Here is a 17,553-nt window from a genome sequence, read left to right on the forward strand (position 1 = left end):
TAGATCCATCGAAACCTGGCCTGTTACACGATTTGCCGTTAGACATGCTATTTTTGGGTTTTTAGCCTTGACTATCAATCTAACAACATCTGAACAGAAAAGAACAAAATCAACAGCACTCGTCGTGCAGTTTTTCTCTCGATCGCTACAGACATCCCCACGCGCAAAACCCAAACTTCTGGCACCACTTGGCTTGGTTGTTGTTGTTTTTGCCTGCGCGGCCAGGCGATCTGTCAACTCGGGCGGGCGTAGTTTTTCTTTGCGGCCGCGTCGTCGTTGTGTTCTTTGTTGCATTCTGGCAGCGCAGATTTTCCATCAGTCATCGCGGAGAGTTTTCGTCGTGTGGACCGTTTTCTTTCGGCTTGGCAAGTGCGGTGTGTCTGTTTTTATCTATTGCGCGTGTGACGCGGCGGCTCCCTTGGGAGAAAAAGAGGTGGACACAACTTTTATTTTTTTTTAGTTTTTGGTGTTGCCAAAAAACATCACTTTTATAAAGTTGTAGCTTGCGTGGCCCGATGGCAAACGGTGGGAAGTGAAATCCGCTTGAAATTGGATTGATTTCGAGTGTTTTAAGGTGGAATTCGTGTGATGAAGTTGTGGTGAAAAAATCTAAAAAAAAAAAAGAGTGAATTCAATTTGGTGAAGAAAAAAGTTTAGATGTGAATTTACCTTGTTATATGTAACAAGAAAAAAAGTGTTTTATTACGTTTGTTGCGTTGGCAAGCAGATTCCAGCGTTTAATTAAGTGAACGTGACACAAGAAAAAGAATCTTCGGGCTTGTCGGCGGTTCTGTTCCGTCCCGTTCTTTGCCTGCAGGTTCCGCCTGGGCAGCAGCGAAAAAAGAGAAAAAGAAATCAAAATGGCGCGTCGCCGTACGTGTTTTATCATCTTTTTGACAATGTTGACCGGATGGGTTTCGTCGGTCCAGGCAGTCCGGCACGGATTTCCGCCGGACATTCTGCACGTGGACTACGACGAGGACGATCCGTCCGTGCGGCGCCCGATGGTGATCAACCGGGGTGGCTCCGCGGACGGTGCCGGCCGGGTTAAGCGGAGTCCGGCGGATGGCGTGGGAACCGGTCCCGGTTCGTCGCCGGCAGCTGCTGCCTCGTTGTCGGTGGCCGGCATGAAAGATAGCAAGAGCTCGGCACCGCAGGTGATTGAGACCAAAGTGAGTATCGTTCGATGGGAAGTAACTGTAAAGTGAGATGTTGGGTTTTATTTCAACACTAGCTGAACTGCCGCTCTAATCTAGTCCGTCCCATATGTATTTTGGTCGATTTTGAGATAAACCCAACAAAAGTCTTGTTTTTACGTCTACTTTATACCTACTTGATAAAAAAAGTAATGTTTGTTCTACGAATTTCAAAATAAAAATCACTTTTGTGCTGTCCTATATGCAAAATAAAGGCAAGTCAGTTCTTTGTATTTAAATGTCTCACAACTCGGTTAATTAATTGTTGAAATATATAAATTACACGAACTATGTCTCTATGAACTCTTAAAGCACACAAAAAAAAACAAAAACGTTTTAAGTTGTTCATATTGAAGATACATTTTGAATTTTGAAGCGTCATAGTCGAAAAAATAATCTGCCTTTTTGTCTCATGCAAAGGACAACCGCGGTAAAAAAAGATATACCACTGTGCCTAGTATTCCATAAAATCAGTTCTTTTCCTTCTTGAATGCATAGCCTCTGTCATGGTTCTGGATTAGGTTCCACTTCCGTTTTCATAGATTGTGGATTACTCAATTTCACGGGTCCAATTCTTAAAACATGCATTCAATTAGTTGCAGCAAAAGAAATTGCTTGTCTCGTTGCTGGTTACATTTTCATAGCTAATTCATTTTCTAGAATGATCCGTCAAATTCAATTAACCTGCAACAAACAAAATTTTAGATCATTTAATTAAAATTACTTGAAAAACTACTAAAACAAACCAAGCATTGACAGGTAAATTTCTGTTGTAAATGCTCAAGCCTACTTTGATAACATAACAAACTTGCCTTTATTGATGAACAAATAAAGTCATGTCGGTCTCTTCACGAAAAATCACCAAATTAACCTCCTAATTTAAAATTTTTTGAATCAAATTTAGGGTTGGGATATTCTTTGAACTAATATTTAAATAATTGATGAACAAAATATTTTAAAATTTTTGATTAGAAATGTAAAAAATGGTGGAATATTTTTTTGGGATTCTCAAGGCGATATCTCAGCACTCACTTTTTACATATGGGACGGACTAGATTAGAGCGGCAGTGAAATTGTTCTACCTAATTACCTGTGAGATCTTAAAAAAGTATTAGTTTTGAATTCATTTAAATTTATTTATATTCAGACTTGTGATAGCTGAATGCTGCAGTCTCAAGAATAATCTTTAAAACTATGTCGTTTGGCTGTCTTTTTCCCCTGAAACGATGTATAAAAGGCAAATTTTCGATAGAAAACAATCTTAAATCCTATTTCAACTATCCTTGAAGTTACTACAAAACAACAAAGTATTTTAAAATGTATGTTGCATGGACATGATATCGAATGCAATTAAAAATTCCATAGTGCAGTGCTTTTTATCCCCACCATATCGCACCGTGACATCGCAAAAAAAAACAAAAACACTCATAAAGATCCACTCTTTGCGATTGCGATTAGCCGCCCTATTGTGGACCTCCCCCTAATTTCCATGGGCCATTCGGCGGTGCAACACCTTTTTTGCGCTTCTTTTGTGCGCCAGCCAGATAGTAATAAGCCAGGGCGTCACCGTTAATCAGGAAGCGGCCAATAAACACATTATCAATCATTTTATTTATATTTAAATCCCATTTTCCATTCATTCTCTGCCATCATGGCCGCGTCACGTACAGATTCTCTTTCTCTCGTTGTGTTTTCAACATTTTAATTTTATCACTGTCGGTGCACTGAACACAAGCACAGAGTACAGTTCAGCACTTTGTTGGATTATACCCGCGCGCGCTAATGTTATTAACGTTGAGAGGGGATCGTCCTTGTAAAACGATGAGGGGGATGAGCACCCCGGTTACAGCGTTTCCCGTAATCTATGGATTGTCCCCTCCCCATCTGCATGTAGTAATCCATATCGCACCAACTTGTAATACTGTGTTGTACAGAGCGCGATGGATTTGGAATCGGTCGATGCCCTCGACTGAGGTTGATTGCCATTTTAAAATGAAGGGAAATTAAGTGTGGGATTTAATATATATCTATTGAGAACGGAGATTGGACCTCCCCGAACTTTTCACTAGGCCTTTTCAAGCCAATCAAAATGTTAAAAATAGCCTGGGTTTGGTCGTATTAATCATATCCAATGTGTCTATAAAAACGTGTTTCGAATAAATCATTGATTTATCCAAAGTATACAAAATTATTTTTAATGTTGTAGTTGCCTCAAATAAATGAACAAAAAACAACAACGATTACGGAGTTGTGCTAATACATAATCTATGCCAGAAAATAGAAAATATTCCTATCAATGATGATGAATTCATCAATGCAAATATTCCTATCAAAAAAATCATCATGAAGTCAAATTAGAATCTATGACATTTCCCCGAAAGCCACATTCCTGAATAGACATTTCCCCGAATGCCACTTCTCCGAAAAGACACTTTCCCGAAATGTCATTTACCCGAACGGTCACATCACTGAAAATCATTTTCCCGAATGACCCGAACGCCACTTCCCCGAACCCGGTCAGGTCCACAATTGAACGTTAAAAAAATCCGAGCTTCCCCTGAATTTTGAATATTTTCTAAGTCTGCGGAGTTAAAGGATTCGAACTCCGGATTCTGAGATTTAGGTACTCCACTTGCCTTTCAAAAAGAACTGATACCGCCGAATCCAACAAAATTTCCGACTATGACAAATGATGTAGATAAACATCTAGCCTACCCAAAATTCGATTTCAATCCTGAGATATTCAATAAAACCCGAAAAATATCGTCTCGTGCTAACTTGACACTGCCTGAAATGGATGTAAGTGTGACAACTGGCCAAAGGGATTTAAGGTCAGAATTATTACCAAACGTCAACCAAACAAAACGTGTTTGTTATTGTTTACATTGCTTGCTCTATTTTTCGTTTATTCGAAGTAAAACATTAAAACGCGTTTTTTTCTCGGAACGTCAAAAAGCGTCAAACGACAAGACAGCACGACAGCGTTGATTTGATACATTGATCATTTTGCAAAAATGTATTTAGTTGAAAATCAAAATACAGTCCAGACTCCCAGAGCCTTGTCAAAAGTTCCATTCGGATAATCGAATAACAAACAATTTCTTGAGTCGTCTTTTTTGGCATAACCCCTTAACAACTTTAAAGTGGTTAAGTAATTCAAATCCAAAATGGCGGTAATGGAATATGCATTTTGTAATTCAATAATCAACTATTTAGATTTGACTAAAAAGGGTTGCTCGCAAAATTCGAATTTGACGTAAAAAAAAAGAAAAACCAAAATTACAGTAAACTGGGGTGACTTTGATAGGATTTCAATTTATTTTTGTAATATTTCCCAACTGGAAAGGTTTTTCTCAAGATTATTATTTTTAAAACATGTACTGGGGTAGGCCACACAAAGTCCATGCACTATTTCTGAAAATAAGTTTTTTCTATAATGTTTAGAATAATAATTACGTTAAAAATTCTCATTTTAAATTCCGGGGTGACTGTGATTGATAGTCAAAGTTTTTCTTGTTAAAATCAGATTAGAGGAGTTTATTTTTAAGTTAAATGTACCATCACATCAGTGCTGGCCATCATTGCTGACACAGTTTTTAAAAAATCGATGTTTATATTTAGTTAACTAAGTTTATAAGCTTTTTAGCAAAATTTCTATAAATTTTTGGTAAAATTGTTAAAAAGTCGAAATTTTGCCTGAAATTTAATCTAGTATTTTTCATAAAATTATCGATTTATATTGCATTTTAAACTGAATTCAAAGCACGAATCACAAGTTTTCACATTTGATATGAATTTTGTTCAAATGAAATTGCCTATAAATTTGGAAATTTTTTTTGAATTATGTTTCAAAAACATATATTACTTAATATTTACAAGATTATTTTACCTTCTCCTAGTGAAAAATTGTCCAAGGAATCCGAAAATGCATTCCATTTTCCGATTCAAAATCATGACATTTTGGGAAGTTTGGAATAATGCCTTTCATTATCATTTTCTTATTACTAGTGGAGTAACTTTTTAAACTTTTCAAAATGTAATAAAAATTTCTTCTTGAGGTACTTTGAGTACTTCTCTACCACGGTCAGTATGATTCCAAACCATTGATTTGTACTCTTCATTTAGCGGAAAAATCTCAAACCTATCAAAGTCACCCCTTTTTACGGTAGTTCAAAGCCTTCATAAACCTAGCCAAAATTAATAAAGACAAATCAGTTCAGTTGAACAAAATCTAGAACAAACTGAATCCTGCGCATCGAGTCGTCGCATAACAATACCGTTGCTGTGGAATCCTTACCACGTGGATACCGTTTTGTAAAATTGTTTTTTGCTGAAAATTGCCCATATAAAAAAAATTATTTGTTTTTTTTTATACTTAAAAACACACGTAGGAGAATTTAACATTAAGGTCATGCATTTGTTAAAATATCCCTTAAAAACAATGTATTTTTTATACCTTGGTTATTATTCGGGACAATTTAATTTTTGGGGAAGTAACCATTCGGGTATATGTAAATTCGGGAAAAAGACAGTTCGGTAAAATGGCCATTCAGGTAAATGACATTCGGGGATATGGAATTTCCGGGAAAATGATTTTCGGGGAAGTGGAAATTTCGGGGAAATGATTTTCGGGGATATGGGATACCTTAACTAGTTTTTCAATATGTCAGGAAATTTTGAACCAAATACTAGAGTTTGTTTGTGAAAAACCAAGCCGATAATTTTTCATTTTTACACCAATAAAAAGGTGTTACAACAGCACCAACAAATCCACCCCAGAAAAAGTGATAAACATCTGTGCAAATATTGACCAAGCCGTCTGTGGCATATCTTTCCCGTGCATCACACAAAGAAGAATGGTCCCAAACTGATAACAAAGCCGTGCTCCGTGCTGGCCTCTTATCGATTTCGTGTATTTGCCAATTTGTGGAACGCGCGAAAACATCTTCCAAAGCCACACAAAGGAAACTGCATCATCACACAACAAAATCAGTCGTTTCGATCCGGATAAGACGCAACCAAAGACGTCGTCGTCGTCGGAAAATGCCCTTTGTTTAATGGTCGTCGACTTTCTACTTTTTGGGGGGAGTTTCTTCTGCGCATCGACAGCCACTCCTGGAAGACGTTTTCGGGGGATGAGTTTGCACAAAACGGGTCATCCAAGAATAACGAACTCAAACTCCCTCAAGAAGACGATCTAACCAAATTAAATATGTACAGTAATGTACAGAACACACGCACGCACGACGACAAGGAAGAGTAAGATAAGACGATTCCAGTCTCTTGGCACGTGCAACATTTAGAGACGGAAATGGAATGGAGAGGATTATACCTGAACTCTGTCCTCACCTCCTCTTGACTGTTTCCCCTAACCGGCGATGGGTGCAATGGACAGAACGGCACAGCCATTGATCTCTCCTCTGGTGGTGGGTGCAATGTGTTTGCTGTCTCTGCTGGCTGGAATTCTGACGTCGAGAGACGAAAATGTACTTTTAATCCCGGGTGCCCATCACTCCTCTGCTCCCACTGGATCTGGGGAGAAAGCGGGCCAGAAAGGTGCGAGAATTTATGGAGATGTTCGCTGGGGAGAGCGCTCGTGGGGATTCCAATCAATTTCAGTACAGGTTCTAAACATTGCAATGGCTTGGGGAATTTGGTTTAAATAGTGAATGACCCATGGGCCGAAAGGTGGTCCATGTTACATGTGCTATCATATAATTTGTATTTTTTTTGTTTTTTTCCACCATGCAACCTTAGAAGTTATAATATTTTTAACAAAACTCGTACTCAATTATCCGAAGTTCTCGCTGAAATTTCAAATTTCGAGTCGTGAAATTTTCATTTCTATGCCTATAAGAACGTGGGCCTAAAATATGACTCCAAAAATGGTCCAAAGTGATCTGATTATGTCTATCCAAGTCATCCAAGTTGGCGATAAGGGTGTTCCTACCCGAAATAGGGTGGTCAAAATTGTATTTTTCGTCGATTTTATCAGATTGTGAGAAAAATAAGTTGAGGTTCAAACGTGACCGAGCCACGTAGCCCAGTGGTAACGCTTCCGCCTCGTAAGCGGTAGATCGGGGTTCAAATCCCGGCTCGGACCAACACAACTGGTGAGCTTTTTCCTTCTGGAATCGATTGCTTAGTAAAGGGAAGGTAGTGTATCGTCACAAACTGGACCTTATCACGACACCTTAGGAATGTTAACATTAACCTTAACATGTTAACATTAAGTTGAGAATGAAACTGCCACTGAATCCGCTTTGTAAATGCCGGCCCCGATACTCTTCAAGGGTGTTCCCCTCAGGAACTGGGAAAGATTTACTTTACTTTCAAACTGGCTGAATATTTGAAAAGGTCCTTTGAATAGGAGCAGTAGAATGTCTGTTAATACACAACAAAAAAGTAGTAATCCAGCTACGAAAAAAAAGATCTGAGTGTAAAATAAATTTGCATTGAATTGAATACCCTTTTGAATTCCACAAATTTGAAATAACAAATTTGGTACAAGTTGGTTGCCGATTTCCCGAGCTCCAGTCAAAAATGTATACCGTAGTCCGGCACTGTGCCAAGCAGGGCTGTGGAGTCGGAGTCCGTGGAGTCGGGTCTTTTTGGGAAGCCTGGAGTCGGAGTCGGAGTCGTACAAACTCGAACAGCTGGAGTCGGAGTCGGAGTTATCTTAAATTCAACAAAAATTATGTTTATTTTCTATTTTTTAGTATTTGCTATAAAACAGATAAATTTACAAAACTTCTTATATTTGTAATTTTTTTTCAACTTGCATTGCGTTGCCATTTTTATTTTTTTAGAGATCACTAAATGATAACCTGTTAATCAGCTCTTACCCAAGTATGTAGTATCATCATAACTAAAAAAAAAACAATATTGGCTTTGTAGTCAGAAATATTTACTTGATTTTTGACTGCATCATTTTGCCAATATTTATGTACCTTTAATCTCAAATTTGACCAAATTTAGTCTAGTTCTTTCTGAAAAAGTACACACACAGTCATCTTATACCCCGATAGTGAATGTCTTGGTGGTTTTAAGTAAATCAATGTTCAGGAAAAAAGTTACGAGGTACATCAAAAAATATAAATAATAATCACTATTTATGGAAATCGAAAACAAAAAAATCACTGACAGGATAACTCTTCCAACAAATATTCAACGATTATAACAATCTATTACTTGGAACTCAACATGCGCATTTTGTTTATAACTTTGTACAAAAAATTAAAAGTGTCTGAGAATGTTGATCCTTAGGCAAACTATTTTGATATTGTTGCAAATTATCGTTGAACAAATCTCAAGATTTCAGGATAGGACAGGATTTCAAGATTAAAAAAATATCCGTGACCTAGAAAATATTTATACTGTGGATTTTTGTTTGTTTGTCCAATTCTAAGTTTTTTCGTATATTTTTATGGAGACGCACGACTATTCATAAAGCTTCGTTTTAGGTGAAGATGCAAGAAGTATCGCGCGCCTCCTTTTAAATATATAAAAAAATTAAAAAATCAAATAAATCCAAAATTCCGAGGTAAAATATTTTCTAGGTCACGGATATTTGAAAAGGACCCCTTAAGCGTTCTTACCACGAAGATTTTTTTAGATACATTGATTTGTAATAATAAACTTCTTCAGCCTTGGCGTGATGTCCATGTACGTCTTAAAAAATTCCATGGAGCTTTAGAAAATAGTTTCGTTTAAAATTGTTATTCAAAAAAAAAACAAGGTTACTATGATAGTCACTGTGCTTCTTATAAATGTCAACTTAAATGTGAGCAAATTGAATTTATATGTTAATTCAATCATTAGGGCAGCTTTCTTTTAATGATCATTACAAAAATAACAATTTAATATTTTAGCTTTTAATCAATTTAATGAAAATTTGAGTAAATAAATCCAAATTACTTACTAAACTGTTCTTCTGAAAATGCCTTCAAAACTGGCGTTTTTTTTATTTCTGTTTCAATAACGTCTAAAACTTGTAAAACTAGAAACTTTTTTCCGTTTTTTCCACATAAAGAGTTTTTAAATAAGTCGGAGTCGGAGTCGGAGTCGCTTGAAATATGACCCGACTCCGCAGCCCTGGTGACAAGATTGTACGGTCAAATCGCAACTACTTTCTTATGAAAAATGACGACATTGCAAGTTTTTTTTCGATTTTTGTTAAATATCTCAGGTTTCATTTCGAATTTCAGAAATTTGGAAAAGGTTAAATAGTGAAACATTGATAGCTGCACAACATGGCCTTCATAACTCAATAATTAAATAATTATAATAAGCGAAATAATTACAAAAACAATAGATCAAGCATTTAATTTTTCACGTTTTGAAAATACACCATTAAATATTCCGAACCAATTGATACCGTTTTATCTTAGAGATGAAATATATTAGAATCTGCGTAGTTTTGGCACATAAACTTTGCCCGTGTGTAAACAAGTCAATGTTCTGCATTCATAGCCTTTTTTATTATACTTTTATGCAGATTTGTAGAAAAATAATGTGATCACCGTTTGTATACCTATAACATTATTGATCTGTGAAAGTAAACACAGTTTAAAACTGTGTTTTGCACACCTCATCCACATGACAAACCTGTCATAAACAAAAAACTTCCCGCTCTATAGTAAACTTTCTTTCCATTCTCCGGACATGGCGTGATGTAATAACACCTTCCCTTCCTTTTGAGACGTCGTGCACTTTCCTTCCACGTCAAAGTCATTTCTGTGTTCAAAAGTGTCAAATGCCAAGCATTGTTTGCCAACCATCCAAAAGGGAGGCAGAACCTTTAGTCACCAGCACCATAAACTTGTCCATATAGTATAGTGTAGTGATGCGTTCAAGCGATACCTTGAATGATGCGTACACACTGTCAAGGTCACCCGCACCCATCCGAGGCAACGCCGGTACGGACCGCATTCTGGTTCGGCGTGTTTATGGCCATTTGGTAGCACACACACATTTGTATCAGTATGCCACACCATGAGCGTTTAAGTTGAGTGGAAAAATATAAGGAAGAAAGACTATAAATTTGTTGCACTCATAGTTAAACATCCTAAAATTACAAAAAATATTATTGAAAAAAATGTGTGTTTTTGGAGTAATCTAAAAAAACGCATTTTTCAAATAAACACTTTTATCACTTTTCGCAACACCCCTTCAATTTGGGTGCACCTCAGCAGGTACCTTCTCCAGTTGGTCATGCACGACGACGATGCTCGAGAGGAAAAAGGATCGCAAAACTTCTTCGTTTGCCCTGTCTGCCTGCCTGCATCGCATCGGCAATGCTCATCGAGCTGTTACAAATGAACGGAAAAAGATAACACCCCAAAGACGATCGAACGACACACCGGCGGTACTTGTTTGTAGGGGTACTTGTTTACTTATAGAAAGAATAAGGTAAACTGGCTTGCAGCGATAAGGAAATTCAAGTTTGTGTACACTTTGAGTAATGCGCTTCTGTCAACACAAACTGAGCTCGACACGTTTTCAGCTTCTTAAGTGCAAAAATAGTTCGGGATCTACGGCGAGTGCAATTTACTTTTTGGATTGGGTCTTTGGTGATATTAGCGCTTCATGCTGGGAAGAGTAATTCTAGCATCAATCATGAACATGGAGGTTGTTTGCATAATTTGTGCAACGCTCTTTTGAAGTTTAGTGGAGTTAAAAAAACTAACTCATGACAAAGACTGACTGAAAAACGTCTTTTTTTGATAACTGAAATTTGTGAGTACATAGAGGCCATTTGGCGAAATTAGTTCCTTTATACCAATTTTCATACAATTTTGGCAGCTATCCCTACAAAAATGGCATCGCAAAATTAAATTTCCGTATCTTAAGATATCTTAAGGTACTTGAAGAGGGTGACGATTCTCGAGATTTTCAATTTCTCGGGAATCGAGAGTTGAATTTAGCAATTTCCCGGGAATTTCCGGGACCCGGAAGTTTTTTTTTACTTTGCCAATAGTGCCATTAATTTATAAAAAAAAAGTGATAAATGAGCAACTCTCTACGAAATCGGCTGATTTCGACCATTTTTATTTTTTGTATTTTTTGATTTGACTCAAACTTTGTGGGGGCCTTCCCTATGACCAAATAAGCTATTTTGCGTCATTGGTTCACCCATACAAGTCTCCATAAAATTTTGGCTGCTATTCATACAAAAATGGTATGTAAATATTCAAACAGCTGTAACTTTTGAGCGAATTTTCTGATCAATGTGGTGTCTTCGGCAAAGTTGTAGGTATTGTTGAGGACTTTTGAGAAAAAAATAGGTACACGGAAAAAAAATTGGAAGATTTTTTTTCAACTTTTTTTTCACTAAAACTCAATTTCCCAAAATACGTATTTTTTGATTTTCGAGATTTTTTTATATGTTTTAGGGGACAAAAATCCGCAACTTTTGAGCCATAGAGAGCTATGGTCAAAAAATCTATCGTCGAGTTATGAATTTTTGAAAATAACAGTAATTTTTGGAAAAACAAAAAAATCGAAATCTTACACAAAAAAATCGACCTTATTTTTCTAAGTAAAATTAAATTTGCAATCGAAAAGTACTTTACAGATTTTTTGATAAAGGGCTCCGTTTTCAAGATATAGCCACCGAAAGTTTGATTTTAGCGAAATATTTGCAGTTTTTCATTTTTTAAAAATAGTGACCATAAGTGACCATTTCTAAAAATATTTTTTTTGAGAAGTTCAGAAAATTTGCTATAAAATTGGTCAAGAGACATTGAAGATTGGACCTCGGGTTGCTGAGATAGATCCGCTTTAAGAAAAAGAAGCACGAAAATTGAAGTTTTCTTAATCTCACCAAAATAACCCACCATTTTCTAATGACGATATCTCAGCAACTAATGGTCCGATTATCAATGTTCATACATGAAACATTCGTGAAATTTTCCGATCTCTTCGAAAAAAATATTTTGAAAATTTTTAAATCAAGACTAACATTTTAAAAGGGCCAAACATTGAACATTACGCCCATTTAAAATGCTAGTCTTGATTTTTTTCGAAAAGATCGAAAAATTTCACGAATTTTTCATGCATTAAAATTGAAAATCGGACCATTATTTGCTGAGATTGCTGCAAAAATTGCTTTGGATTTCCCAAAAAAATACCGATTTAATTCGCTAAAGCCCCTCTTTTCCGGTGTCAAACATGCAGAAGTACTCAATAAACACACCGTGATACCTAATAAATATTTTTTTTTAAATCGATTCTAATACAAGAAAATCGGGAAATACTTGAAAAAAAATTGTGCTTTTAAACCTCTCATTATGGTGCTGTTTTGATTTCAAAGCTCCATTCTCCATTCTCAATGTTTATAACGCTGATGATACGACCGCTTTTTACGCATCAGATTTAATTGACCGATATTAAGTTTGTTTTGAAACGAATGTGTGGAATTCGCCAGTCATACACAATTCGAACCTACCCCCTTCTTATCAGATAATCTGCTGCCGCCGACACCGAACAACAATCGTTTGTGGCTGATAAGTGCACTCGACAGTCGACATGTGATACCTCTTCAACACGTATTTGCTGCTGGGTTGAACTGCAAAATATTTTACAAGTTCACACGTATGAAGGGAAATCCGTTTACGGCATTTGTAAATCTGGCAAAGTAACGTTATTATTGAAGTGTTTGTAGTTTCTTCCATGTATTTTTTTTTTGTTATTTTCTCAGTTTCAAGCATAAACAAGTACAAAAAAAAATGTTTCAAAACAATTCCAACACGCATTATCTGCTTTTTCATCTTTCCCTTTCCTCAGAGAGTGACAAACTCCAAACGTAAATACGGCACATTTAACGACTTGCAAGAATCAAGCCATCAAAACAAAAATAAACCTTCCCAGCTCGGGCTAACCGGCTGATTTTCTGTTTTATTTTGTTTTCGCATGGTGCCACCAGCTCAGCTGTTCTGCTTATGTTTTGATGGTTGCCTGCTGGTGTTGACGCAAACTCACGGCCTACTCACACAACTTTATTCCCAATTTGACCTGAGCGGTGCGACCTGCGACAAATGATTTGCGAATTTCGCGTTCGCACAATCAAATTGTGTTGCAAACAAGCAAATTTGGCGAGGCTAGCTTAACAGTAATGGGACTTCCCATTTCGTCTATTTTTTACTTAAACTTCCTTCAATTGTTGATAACGTGCACTGAATAAAAGTAACGACCAGAACGGGGTAATTTCTGGTAAGTTGGTTATCATCAGTAACGATGACAAACAAAACCAACCCCAAATGGGATGCTTACCAACCACTCGAGCCAACCGCAATTTCTGTACGTCTTCTCTTATTTATATTTAGATAAGCCTGGCACGTGCCACACACCGGTTCGGCGCGCGGCAATGGTCTTAAATTGGAGTGATATAAAACTACAGAACTGAAACTGATGAGGATGCGCGTATAACGCGATTGTGCATCCGCGTACGTGCCAGCTGTGGAACAACTACTATTTATGCGTTACGTGCATCACTTGGAACGGCTTGGACAGACTTCCGAGAAGTCATTGCACGATTTAGGTGGCAAAATTAGGTTGTTCTTTCAGGGTACACATCAATCCGCGAACTTTGTGTCTTCTACTTTTAAAATTGCTGTATTTATGGACCCAACCCTGAAACAATTTGAATTATAATCTAATGATAAAATTCAGACTGAAAAAGTGACATTACACCAGTAAAGTGGTAAAGTTACGCATTTTCACAGTAAAATTACTCATTTTTTCTAACATAAATATATCTTGTTTTTTCAGCGCAGACACTTGTTTTCACAAAATTAAAAATTTAATAAGTTGGAAATGTAGAAATGTCATCAGGAAAACAGTTAGTTTTAAGAGAATGCATGCAATGTATGTTTAAAAAAAAAATCAAATTATTCGCTCTACAGCATTGCCTTGAAACTAGGTGTCCGAAGGCTTGATTGTTGAGGCAATTGCAAACCTCTTTTTACACCTAAGCTTCCATCCACCACGGGATTCAAACTGACGACCTTTGGATTGTGAGTCCAACTGCCTACCAGCGACTCCACTGAGGCAGGACCCAGGGAGACGACTCGTACACCTGGACTGAGCTAACGATTTGCCACCGGGACCTTCTGGGATCAAACCCAGGCCGACTGGATGAGAGACAACCACGCTTACCCCTACACAGCGGTCCCGGCAATGTCTTTTCTATCATGTTTTTATCAGATTTTAAAATTAAAATGACTTGTAGTGTTTCGAATTCCGGACACTCGATTTTGCTTATCAACCGCCCAAATTTGGACTGAAATGTTAGGGAATGGCATTCTTCATGCCTCATACAAGCTGCTAACATCTTAACAATCGATATTTTATATAAAAATTTGTTAGAATTTAAGGAAATCAAAACCATAAATAAATTTCTGCTTTGCCTTCCCGATGCTTCAAATGCCTACAAAATATTTCAGTGAAATGTTTCACATTTTTGGTAAACTTATAATTTTATTTTATTGTTTTGGCATTAACTACAGTGTTCAAACAAACTTTAAATGAAAGTTGATTTTAGAATTTATCAAATAACACAGTTTTGCCATACATAATGTGAACTTATATCCAAATAATTGATAAAACAAGATGAGGTGTCCGGGTTCCGAAGCGTCCGGGAATTAGAATCATGACGTTGTCAGCTACCAAAAGTCTGATAAATGTCTAACAAAATAAATTGTGGGAAATTTTCCCAACTTTTTAAAATATTTTTTGCAGGGGTGCTTTTTCTTCAGAAAGTAATTGCATTCTTTTTGAAAAAATAAAATAAAATATATCCTTGGTAAACTCTTACGCACAAGATGCATTTTTATATGCATATAATTACGGAAAATTTAAAAAATATGTATTTTAAAAATCCAAATTTAGTAATAAAAAGTCAAATAAAAATAAACTTTTTTCATGTAAATATTTATTCTATATATTTCTAAAGAGGGCATATATTAACCTTCAACACCTCACTGAGGAAAGGCTATAAAATCACTCGAAGTTTGGTTAAGGGGTTACATACATATGAATCAGCTAAAATGTCAGAGATTGGTATGAGCATACATTTAAACTTTTTTTTAAATCTGTTTCAGGGCATTAACATATACATTTTTATCTGTTAATAAAACAAGTTTGAGGACATTTAGTTGTATCATTGCCGAGATACAGCTGACCAAATCGTCTTAAAATTTTGGTGAAGACTCGTTAAAACGGTCCTGTGTGCATGACGAAGGCCGATTTTCAAAAAAGTTTATTTCAAAAACCCGATTTAATCCCACCAGGGGTGAGCTAGAGCCTTTCTTACTAAATAATATAACTTCTTTCAATTCACAACATCGACTTGATACAAAAAATCTTATGATGAAAGCAAGGTATTATTAATGATGAGTTTTCTAAAAGAAATTGAAAACGCAATTTTCACCAATAGAATATTTTTAATCGTACAAATTCTTAATCAAACAAGCGTTTATGACAAACGCTAGCATAGCTAGCTTCCAATGCGTGACGACACACACCGCGGTTTTGGTTTTCTAGTTTTGGTACGAGCCCAAAAACCGAACATAGCAGGCGCAAAGCAAAGCCGAGTTAACCGCACAGTGGGAAGCTTGTCATTCAGCGTCTACGAAAGTGAGAGAGTCAGAGATAGCTATTTTTACAATCGCACCACAACACACTCAACCGCGAGAACCTTAGGTAGATAGCCGGCGATTGGCGTTGCAAACAATGAAAACTTTGAAAACGATATAAAGTTTCGAAGCTTAGAAAGCTCCTATTGGAATCCAATGAACTCTGTTAAAATAAACTTACGAAATCACGACCAAATGAAGCCTACTTAAAGGCGATTTTAGGAGCACACGGGAAACGAATTGTTTGTAGCGGGATGAATGTCCTAAGTCAAAAAAAATTTTGCATAAACATTGGACAGTTATGCAAAAACGGACAGAGCAAAAGAAACCGAAAAGCTACGATATCTTACAAGTTAAAGCAAACATCGGTAGACAAGCTACTACAAACGAGTATAAGTCGAACCAAAACATATGTGCGCCAGCATTCTAGCGCCAGTATTCGAAGCTCAACTTGACAACTTGTCGACTTGGCGACGAAGCTTGAAATGACGTCCAGCCTTAAAGTAAAACCTATACCTTTCTTTAGTAAGAAAGGCAAAAAGTAAATCGTTCTAAAAATTGATCGGAATTGCCGATCGGTGTCGAATTTGTTTCAGATGCTCACTCATGGTCTGTACTATGAATGTAGAAAGAAATTTCGAATAAAATTAGAAACGAAAAATGTTGGCGAAGGTCACCAGGTGGGCTTTTACCTTTTTTTAGGGATTTTTTTTTGTTTATGGTAGGTTAATCAAACGGCTCTAACTCGAGAACCAAATTATGAATCGGGATGAAAATTTGGGAGGTTGTAGAGCTCGAAAAATGCATTTTTTTGAGATAAATAAAAGAAATGAAAATGACAAATTTTGACCATATTTTCATTTGAAAACTGTGTATTTTCTAGAAAAGTCTGGCCACATCCGAAAACAGATGGATATTTCGAAATTTGCGCGGCAACTCGCCCAGGTTCAGCACACTAGCTATCATCTGCATTTAGAAGAATCGAAATCGGATTTATGGGAGCTGAGAACGGCGCGACACAAAATTTTGTAAAATTTTGCCACATACGAACATCACTCGACCTCCACGGAATTTATTTTCTCAAAATTCGAGGGTTCGAGATAGGCGAGATCTGTCAAGATGAATCGATAGAGCGTCGAAAATCGATGCAGTGTGATTTTTTGGCGATTTTTCGGATTAAAATTCATGCTGAATCGACATATTTAAGTAAAACCTATACCTTTCTTTAGTAAGAAAGGCAAAAAGATATTTTTTTTTATGTTTTTCATATGAAAAATAGTCAGTTTTTGATTTTTGTATTTTTTAAAAAAGCACAATTTCAAAATCGGGCTTCGTCATGCACACGGAATATATCTTGAGCGTCTTCAACCCAAATTTCAGCCAATTTGGTCCATCCCATCTCGAGATATCGTGACACCCGTAAATCAACTCGGTGTTTAGAGAAACTCGTTCACAAAGTTTGACAGTTCGCTTTGCGCATGGCAATTTTTTTAACTTGAATCGTCTCTAACTCAGTTCAGTCACGAAATATTTTCATGAAACTTTTAGAAGTGATTGAAAATCATCTTTTTAGTGGATTCATTAAATTTTCTGTATTACCATTTTTTTACTAAAAAAAATATTTTAACAATAGTTCTGAGGATTGTTAAAAATGTGGTTTTTGGAAGAAAATACATTTTTAGAAAGGCATTGAATAGACCTTTCCAACGAGTTCAAGAGAT

General features: G+C 36.5%; 1 protein-coding gene across 1 annotated transcript in view; it reads left to right on the forward strand.

Moving 5' to 3' along the window:
* Positions 1 to 318: 318 nt before the first annotated feature.
* LOC120415011 (sortilin-related receptor-like) overlaps positions 319 to 17,553 on the forward strand; it is a 53,833-nt gene continuing 36,598 nt past the window's right edge. Inside the window, exon 1 of the mRNA XM_039576376.2 lies at positions 319 to 1,172. Coding sequence (XP_039432310.1) covers positions 861 to 1,172 — 312 coding nt within the window. The 5' untranslated portion in view covers positions 319 to 860. The remainder of the gene's footprint in view (positions 1,173 to 17,553) is intronic.

Source organism: Culex pipiens, chromosome 2, assembly GCF_016801865.2.
Source record: "Culex pipiens pallens isolate TS chromosome 2, TS_CPP_V2, whole genome shotgun sequence".
NCBI classification, from domain to species: domain Eukaryota; kingdom Metazoa; phylum Arthropoda; class Insecta; order Diptera; family Culicidae; genus Culex; species Culex pipiens.